This window comes from Eulemur rufifrons, chromosome 2, assembly GCF_041146395.1.
Source record: "Eulemur rufifrons isolate Redbay chromosome 2, OSU_ERuf_1, whole genome shotgun sequence".
NCBI classification, from domain to species: Eukaryota; Metazoa; Chordata; class Mammalia; order Primates; family Lemuridae; genus Eulemur; species Eulemur rufifrons.
The window spans coordinates 16,989,936-16,999,150 of record NC_090984.1 but is presented as its reverse complement, the minus strand read 5'-3'; the positions used below and the strand labels follow the sequence as shown (position 1 = coordinate 16,999,150).

Here is a 9,215-nt window from a genome sequence, read left to right as displayed (position 1 = left end):
TCCATGTTGTAGCTTACAGCAGGTTTTGCAAATTTTAGAACTTTATATAAACTTTCTTACATTGTCCAAAGCCTTCTGCAAGCTGCCGCTGTCTACAGATGTGTGCCTTCTCCCAGGGAGGTCGTGTGTGGACCCGCGCAGGACGGGCTGCTGTTTACTGAGCCACAATTCTCGTGTAGGAATTTTGATGGATGCTAAGGTGTTCCGAGAGGTGCATTCCAGGGGGTTTTATAGATGCCTCTTCCTCAGCTGTGACCTGGTGACTCATTCATGCCCTCACCAAGGATTGCCTGAGCAGCCACTATGTGGCAGGCACCGTCCACTGGGCACAGGGACATGGCAGGAGAACAAAAGACACAAACCGCCTGCCCTCCTGGAGCCGACATTCCGGCTGGGGAGACAGACAGGACCCAAGATGAAACAAAATATCTGATATGTCACATGGTACCTTCAATCGCAGGGGAGAAAAATTAAGTCAGGGAAAGGAGATGGAAGGGTGGTGAGAGGAGGTGACACTGGAGCAAAGACTCGGAGGAGCTTGAGCAAGTGAACCAAGCAGAGCTCTGGGGAAAGGTGTTCTAGGCAGAGGACACAGCCATGCAAAGGTCCTGGGGCAGGACGGTGCCTGTCATGTTGGAAGCACAGTGAGGAGGCCCCTGTGGCTGGAGCAGAGTGAGGAGGGGGAGAGAGGGAGGAGGGGACAGGGCAGGCCGTCCAGGGCCGTATGGGCTGCAGGGAGGACTTGGGCTTTGACCCTGAGGAAGGCAGGAGCCATGGAGGGCTGTGGGCAGAGGAGGGACGGGGTGTGCTCAGGTTACACCAACATAACCATCCCTCCCCACCTCTTGAGGTTGTTGTAGGATTAAATGAGCGTGCCTAGCAGAGAGTGAGCGCTCAGGCGCGCTCCGCTATCCGGTCCTCTTTGGGAGCTTGTTATTCCAGGGTCTGAAACTCAGGCCCCCGAGGACCCACCGCCAGGCATCCCCGGGGAGGGCGCAGCTGGCCCTGGCAGGGCCCAGACACCTGGGCCCCGTCCCCGCCTCCGTACCCCGCGGTGTCGCCTTCCCGGGCAGCTCGGATTCCCGGATCCCCTTACCCGGGCGGCTCGGCTGTCGCGCCCTAGGCCGGGGGAGGGGAGGCTGCAGGAAGCGGCGGATCCGGCGGCGGCGACAGAGGAGGCGGCCCGGGTGGGTGGCCCAGAGTCCCCAGCCATGGAGAGCGCAGGGGCCGGCGAGGCCCCCGGGGCCGAGACCCCGCGCGCGCGCGCGCCCCCGCCCTCGCCCTCGGAGCCCCCGGCCGCTGCCCGCGTGCGCCCGCGCCTGGTGTTTCGCACCCAGCTGGCGCACGGCAGCCCCACGGGCAAGATCGAGGGCTTCACCAACGTCCGAGAGCTCTACGCCAAGATCGCCGAGGCCTTCGGAATCGCGCCCACCGAGGTGAGGACCCTGGACCCCCGCGCCCGAGGCCACCCGGCTGGCGGCGGTAGGGCTGGAGCCTGGACCCCAGATGGGAGAATCAGGTCCCGGAATCTCGGGGTGTCGGGGGGACCCGATCACCAGATCCCAGAGACGCTCCTCTCAGATCCTGAGGTGCCATACCCCAGGGACCCCCTTTGCATACCCTGCGCAAAAGATGAGCAGGTCTCAGTGGACCCCTAAATCTCGCGGGAACCCAGTCCTCGGAGTGGATCGCAGCCCTCGGGGAAGCGCCTCGGTGGTTCCTGGGCGCAGCTGGGGGATTGGGTTCCACGCAGCCCCCTTACAGGTGGGACGTCTAAGGCCCGGCGGGATTAGGGGTGGGCGGGGGCGGGGGGGTTGTTCCCAGCCCGGTGTCAGGCGCTTCGCAGCCCCTAGAGGGCGCCAGCAGATGCGCGACCTCCTGAGGAGCAGCCAGCCCGGGGAGTGAGGGAGCCAAAGGGTTAATTAAGCCTGGGAGTCCCGGGGATGAGGGGCGGGAGAGGGGTCTCCTCCTGCCCACAGCCTCCTCTCACCCTCCTCGGCAATCTCGGGGTCCCCTGCCCCGCCGTTTCCCATGGGCTGGGATCCTGGGCCAGTTTGGGCCTCAGTTTCCCCCCAAGCCTCTGGGCCCACGGCTCTGGTAGCCGAGTGGGGGACAGCGCTGTGGTTAACTCCGGGCTCCTCCCCCTGGGGCAGATCCTGTTCTGCACCCTCAACAGCCACAAAGTGGACATGCAGAAGCTCCTGGGGGGGCAGATAGGGCTGGAGGACTTCATCTTCGCGCACGTGCGCGGAGAGACCAAGGAGGTGGAGGTCACCAAGACGGAGGACGCCCTGGGACTGACCATCACGGACAACGGGGCCGGCTACGCCTTCATCAAGGTGCCCGAGGGCTGGGGGCGGGCGACCTCAGACCTCTCCGGATCTAAGTGGGGCTGGGAAGGTGGCAGGGCTGGGGCTGGCCCACGAGTCGTTCTGGGTCCCCGCAGAGAATCAAGGAAGGCAGTATCATCAACCGGATCCAGGCGGTGTGCGTGGGCGACAGCATCGAGGCCATCAACGACCACTCCATCGTGGGCTGCCGCCACTACGAGGTGGCCAAGATGCTGCGCGAGCTGCCCAAGTCCCAGCCCTTCACCCTGCGCCTGGTGCAGCCCAAGAGAGCCTTCGGTGAGGGGCCCGGGCAGGGCGGTGGGGAGCTCTCCCAGAGGCGGCTTCTGCGGGTGCTTGGCCCTGAGGAGGGTGAGGGCGTGGGACAGGGTGGAAGGTTCTAGATACATGTGGTGCGCGGCAGGGAGTTCCTGGTGCTGTATCTGGAACAGGTGGGTGGTTTCTAGATTGGTACAAAGTCAGCTGGGCTGGGAGGCATAGGGGACAGCGTGAGCAGAGTGGGACAGGAGGACAGTCTAGATCCACTCCAGGGCATGACTGGGAGCTTTTAAAGTAGTGCTTTAGCCTGGCACGGTGGCTCATGCCTGTCATCCCAGCGCTTTGGGAGGCTGAGGCAGGAGGATCACTTGAGGCCAGGAGTTGGAGACCAGCCTGGACAACATAGCAAGACCCCATCTTTACAAAAATATTTTAAAAATTAGTCGGGTACAGTGGCTGCACCTGTAGTCTCAGCTACTCGGGAGGCTGAGGCAGGAGGATCACTGAAGCCCAGGAGTTGGAGGCTGCAGTGAGCTATAACGACACCACTGCACTCCAGCCTGGGTGACAGAGTGAGACCCCATCTCTCAAACAAATAAAGATAAAAAAAATAAAGTAGTGCTTTGAGGTCATGGTGCATTCTAGAGAATGGTTTCCAAAGAGAATGGTTTGAAAGAGAAGTCTGGGACTGGCCCATGGACAAGATAAGTCGCTTGCTCTAGAATATAGTTTCTCAGCCTCAGCACTGTGTCGTGTGGGGCCAGATCATTGTGGCGGGGGCGTCCTGGCCACTGCAGGGTGCTGAGCGGCTTCCCTGCCCTTGAGTCATCGGACGCCTGTAGCACTGCCACTTACACACCGGCCGTGACAACCAAAAATGTTTCCAGACATTGCCAATGCCACCTGAGGGGCAAAGTCACCCCCTAGTTGGGAACCTTTGCTCTAAAATGTGTATCATCCTGTTCATGTTAGCAGATTTTTTTTTTTTATATAGCTAGACTTTCTCAATGAAGGAAGCAGCGTGTTGATTTACATACCGGCACAGTCTCTCCATTTCATCAGGGACTGGCCCTTTGGGGGGCATCGTTCCAGAGCAAGAGGTTCCAGAAGTGCCCTGGCACAGCTGGAGGGAGGTTCTAGACGCGTTTGGTTACCATAGCTCATTCTGGACTTGCGGTTTAGTTTCCTGGGGGCAGGAAGAGTGGGGTTCCAAAGAGGTCTCTGGGGATTCACTCCAGGGACTTAAGGAGGACTTTGAAGGGGAAGAAGGTTCTAGAAAGACTCACCTGGTGGCTACTCCGGGTTTTATAAAGACGTGGATCCACCCAGAATCCATGCCTGCCCCCACTCTGTCCCTTTCAGATATGATTGGCCAGAGAAGCCGGAGCAGCAAGTGCCCCGTGGAAGCGAAAGTGACCAGTGGGAGGGAGACCCTGCGACTTCGTTCTGGGGGGGCTGCCACGGTGGAGGAAGTGGTGAGTGAAGGGGAGGGTGGCCTTCTAGGGCTTTTGCACTCTACAGAACTCAGCCGCTAACTTGGGGCGGCCTTGGATGAGATGCTCTTCTTCCTGGAGTCTCAGTTTACCTGCCTGCAAAATGGGTCTTCACTGAAAGGCAGGGCAGTAACGTTGGTGCTGGAAGCAATGAGCCGTGTGAGGCTCCGGTCTGCTCTGCCCTCAGGGGTGGGGGCTGGGAGGGGCTGGGGCATCAGGGGCTTCTCACCCTCTGTCCCCCACCCTGTGCCTGCAGCCCAGCGAGTTTGAGGAGGAGGCATCCCGGAGGGTGGACGACTTGCTGGAGAGCTACATGGGCATCCGAGACCCCGAGCTGGGTAAGGGGCCAGGGTAAGCTGGGGGGTCCCCGGGGGGAGGACAGTCCATGGGAGGGGCAGGGGTCCCAGTGGGAACTTGGGGCCCTTGGAGCGTCCCCACTGATGTCCCCTCCCACGCGGCCCGCAGCGTCCACCATGGTGGAGACGTCCAAGAAGACGGCGAGCGTCCAGGAGTTTGCGCGCTGTTTAGACTCCGTCTTGGGCGAGTTTGCCTTCCCAGACGAGTTCGTGGTGGAGGTGTGGGCCGCCATCGGAGAGGCCAGGGAGGCCTGTGGCTAGTGTGCCCCGGGGCTGAGCACAGCCCCAGCCCCAGCCCCGAGCCCAGCCCCCTGCCCCAGCCCTGCTCCAGAGCCCAGCCCAGCTCTGAGGCCCGGTTCCTCTCTGGAACCCAGTCCAACCTGGAGACCCAGCCCTGCTCCAGACCCCAGCCCTCCTCTAGAATCCAGGCCAGATCTGAGGCCACACTGTGCTCTAGAGCCCAGGCCAGCTCTGAGATAGAGTCCACCTCTAGAGTCCAATCTGGCCCCAAGACCAAGCCCTGTTCTAAAAGTCAGGCCAGCTCTGACACCAAGCCCTGCTCTGAGACCAAGCCCAGCTCTAGAACACAGCCCAGCTCTGAGACCAAGCCCAGCTCTAGAACACAGCCCTGCTCTGAGACCAAGCCCTGCTCTGAGACCAAACCCAGCTCTACAATACAGCTCAGCTCTGAGACCAAGCCCAGCTCTGAGACCAAGCCCTGCTCTAGAACACAGCCCAGCTCTGACACCAAGCCCAGCTCTGACACCAAGCCCAGCTTGGAGACCAAGCCCTGCTCTAGAACTCAGGCAAGCTCTGAGACCAAACCCTGCTCTGAGACCAAGCCCAGCCTTAGAACACAGCTCAGCTCTGGGACCAAGCCCAGCTCTGAGACCAAGCCCAGCTCTAGAACACAGCCCAGTTCCGAGACCAAGCCCAGATCTGAGACCAAGCCCAGCTCTAGAACACAGCCCAGCTCTGAGACCAAGCCCAGCTCTAGAACACAGCCCTGCTCTGAGACCAAGCCCTGCTCTGAGACCAAACCCAGCTCTACAATACAGCTCAGCTCTGAGACCAAGCCCAGCTCTGAGACCAAGCCCTGCTCTAGAACACAGCCCAGCTCTGACACCAAGCCCAGCTCTGACACCAAGCCCAGCTTGGAGACCAAGCCCTGCTCTAGAACTCAGGCAAGCTCTGAGACCAAGCCCAGCTCTGAGACCAAGCCCAGCCTTAGAACACAGCTCAGCTCTGGGACCAAGCCCAGCTCTGAGACCAAGCCCAGCTCTAGAACACAGCCCAGCTCTAGAACACAGCCCAGCTCTGAGACCAAGCCCAGCTCTAGAACACAGCCCAGCTCTGAGACCAAGCCCAGATCTGAGACCAAGCCCAGCTCTAGAACACAGCCCAGCTCTGAGACCAAGCCCAGATCTGAGAACAAGCCCAGCTCTAGAACACAGCCCAGCTCTGAGACCAAGCCCAGCTCTAGAACACAGCCCTGCTCTGAGACCAAGCCCTGCTCTGAGACCAAACCCAGCTCTACAATACAGCTCAACTCGGAGACCAAGCCCAGCTCTGAGACCAAGCCCTGCTCTAGAACACAGCCCAGCTCTGACACCAAGCCCTGCTCTGACACCAAGCCCAGCTTGGAGACCAAGCCCTGCTCTAGAACTCAGGCAAGCTCTGAGACCAAACCCAGCTCTGAGACCAAGCCTAGCCTTAGAACACAGCTCAGCTCTGGGACCAAGCCCAGCTCTGAGACCAAGCCCAGCTCTAGAACACAGCCCAGCTCTAGAACACAGCCCAGCTCTGAGACCAAGCCCAGCTCTGAGACCAAGCCCAGCTCTAGAACACAGCCCAGCTCTGAGACCAAGCCCTGCTTGCAAGCCAGCTCTGAAACTGAGTTCATCTCTAGAATCCACCTGAGCCCTGATATCAAGCCAGGTTCTGGAACCCAGACAAGTTTTAAAACGCAGGCCGGCTCGGAGACCAATCCTACTTCCAGAACCCAAGACAGCTCAGAGACCATGCCCTGCCGTAAAACTCAACCTGACTCTGGAGCTGAAGACCACTCCGTGACACAGCCATACCTAGAGACTCGGTCCCGCTCTGGAACACCTATTAGTTTTGAGACTCAGGTGAGATCCAAGAAACAAGCCAGCTGTGGAACCCAAGGCAGCCCAGGACTCGAAGACAGCCCCCAAACCCAGCCCTATGCGAGATCTCAGACCAGCTCAGGAGCCCAGAGCCATGCTGCTGCCCAGTCCAGATTCAAACCTCAGCCCTGCTCTAAAACCCACTTGCACCCAAGTGCCCTCGCCCCTGCTGTGGCCCAGTCCAGCTCCGGCGATGAGTCCAGCTCTGAGAGTGAGCCCAGCTCCAGAACCCAGCCTAGTGCTATAACCAGGCCCAACTCCAGAACTCAGAGCAGCTCTGGATTCCCACCCAGCTCTGCAGCAAGGCCCAGCTCCAGAACACTGCTTGGCGTGGAGCCCCACTCTCCCTGGAAGATGCAGACCAGCTCTGTAACACAGTCCAGTGCTGGGACTCAGACCCACTTCAAGGCCTGGCCAAGCTTAAGAACTCAGTCCAGCTCAGGCACCCCACCCAGCTCTAGAACCCAGCTCAGTTCTGGAGCACAGACTGGTTCTGAAATCCCAGCCAGCTCCAAAACACAGTCAGTTGCTGAGACCCAGCCAAGTTCCAGAATCCAGCTAAGCTCTGGGATCCAGGCTAGCCCTGGGTCCCAGAACAGTTCAGCAACTGAGTTAAGCTCCACGATCCCGTCTGGTTCCAGTGGCTGGTCCTGCTCCAGCACCCAGCGCAGCCTAGGAGCTCAACCAACGTCTGCTTCTCAGCTCCCCTCTAAAACCCTGCTGAGTTCTAGATCCCAGCTCCAGCCCACAACCCTGGCCAGCTCTGATACTCAGCTGGACTCTGGGAAGCAGAGCAGCTCTGGAATTCAGCCCAGTTCTAGAACCCAGCCCAACTCCGGGACCCAGACGAGTTCAAGAATTCAGTCCAGCTCTGGAGTCCACCTAAGTTCTGGAAGCCAACCTGTTTCTGGAACCCAACCCAGCTCCAAAACCCAGACCAGTTCTGGCACCCAGCTCAGCCTGGAGACCCAGCTCAGCTCAGAGACCCAGACCAGCACAAGAATTCAGCCCGGCTCTGGAGCCCACCTTGGTTCCGGCACCCAGCCTGTTTCTGGAAGCCATTCTAGTTCCAGAGCCCAGACCAGTTCAAAAATCTGGCTCAGCTCTAGAAATGGGCTCCACCCACAGACCTCTGGCCTTGACCCTAGAACCCAGCCCAATGCCCCTGCCCCAGCCCAACCTCGGCCCCCAGCACCTCCACCTGGAGCCCCAACTCCAGCCCCTGGCAAAGTCCTCTGGCCACCACTCCAGCCCCATGACCTAGCATGTGGCACCCAGGACAGCCCTGGCCCCAGCTGTGGCCCAGCAGCCTCCCACCTGGCCCTGCAGCCACAGGTCTCCTCGGCACCCCAGAAGCCACCCCTGTCCCCCAAGCCACAGCTGGGACCCCAGAAGTCCATGCCACCCAGCACACCTGTCACTCCTGGTGCTGCCCCAAGGGCAGCCCCCCTGAGCTCCCAGCCCCTGGGTCCCCCAGCTCAGGGGTCCGCCCCCTCCCCCAGGCCCGGGGAACCAGGGCCCCTCCTGCGCGGTGGCAGGGAGCTGTAGCTTGGGGGCTGGGGCACAGCTAAGGCTCCTGTGGTCCCCTCTCCTGGCCCTCCCAGCCAGGGTCCCCCAGAAGGGGCAGGTGACCTCATTCACCCAGCGGGCGGGGGTGGGGAGGCGCGGTGGAAACACCAGCTTCGGTTTCGTGGGGCCTGGCGGTGCGCGTTGTAAGCGGATCCTGGCCCTGGCGGGAGAAGGGGGCAGGGGCTGGTCATCGCCATGTACTAGAGGGCGCCAGGTGAATAAAGGCACCGTCCCGCCCGCAGCCCGGTGTGTCCTTTGGGGGGAGTTGCAGGGAAAGCAGAGGACAGAGCTGGGCTGGGGGCCTGGGGGGCTGGGGGAGCAGATGGCTACGCTGAGCGCCTCTTGGGCACCTACTGTATGCGGAGCACTTTATCAAGCACCATGTGCACAGAAGCGTAGGTCCCCGCACCTACACGGCGCTCCATGCAAACTCGGTCATTGGTCCACATTCAACCAGCATTTATTGAGCACCGACTGTGGGTGCGGGGCTGTCCTGGCCCTGGGGAGTTTGAAACGCTGTTGAGTGAATGAATGGACGCAGGCACCGACCGACCGGGGAGTGGAGGAAGCAGGGACTTCACTCCACGGTCTTGCGTATGTCTCTTTCCCTCTCTCTCTCCCAGCTGCAAATGGGTCTAATCCCACAGCCTCCCCTAACAGTTGTTGAGAGAATTCAAGGAGATACCACTTTCCTAAAGTGCTTAGGAAACAGCTGGGCGCAGTGGCTCACACCTGTGATCCCAGCACTTTGTGACACTGAGGCGGGAGGATCGCTTGAGGCCAGGAGTTCAAGACCAGCCTGGGCAACATAGCGAGACCCCATCTCTACAAAAAAATTTAAAAAATTATCCAGGCGCGGTGGTGGCACCTGTAGTTCCAGCTACTCGGGAGGCTGAGGCAGGAGGATCACTTGAGCCCAGGAGTTGGAGGTTGCTGTGAGCTAGGCTGATGCCACAGCACTCCAGGCTGGGCGACAGCAAGACCTTGCCTAAAAAAAAAAAAAAAAAAATTTAAAAGAAAAGAAACCACTTGATAAATGAG

The 9,215-nt window shown here is 60.1% G+C and overlaps 1 protein-coding gene across 2 annotated transcripts; it reads left to right on the top strand.

Moving 5' to 3' along the window:
- The first annotated feature begins 1,211 nt into the window (after positions 1-1,211).
- Positions 1,212-8,392, top strand: GIPC3 (GIPC PDZ domain containing family member 3). Of its 2 annotated transcripts, XM_069497577.1 has the most exons (7): positions 1,212-1,436; positions 2,154-2,339; positions 2,447-2,627; positions 3,969-4,081; positions 4,356-4,450; positions 4,565-4,919; positions 5,424-8,392. In XM_069497577.1, exons 1-7 carry the CDS (start codon positions 1,212-1,214, stop codon positions 8,151-8,153), a joined length of 3,885 nt encoding a protein of 1,294 aa, XP_069353678.1. In that variant the 3' UTR covers positions 8,154-8,392. The 2 variants fall into 2 exon arrangements, with proteins under 2 accessions (XP_069353678.1, XP_069353685.1); XM_069497584.1 differs by lacking the exon at positions 5,424-8,392 and having other exon boundaries at positions 4,356-4,437; positions 4,565-4,742.
- The last annotated feature ends 823 nt before the right edge of the window (positions 8,393-9,215 follow it).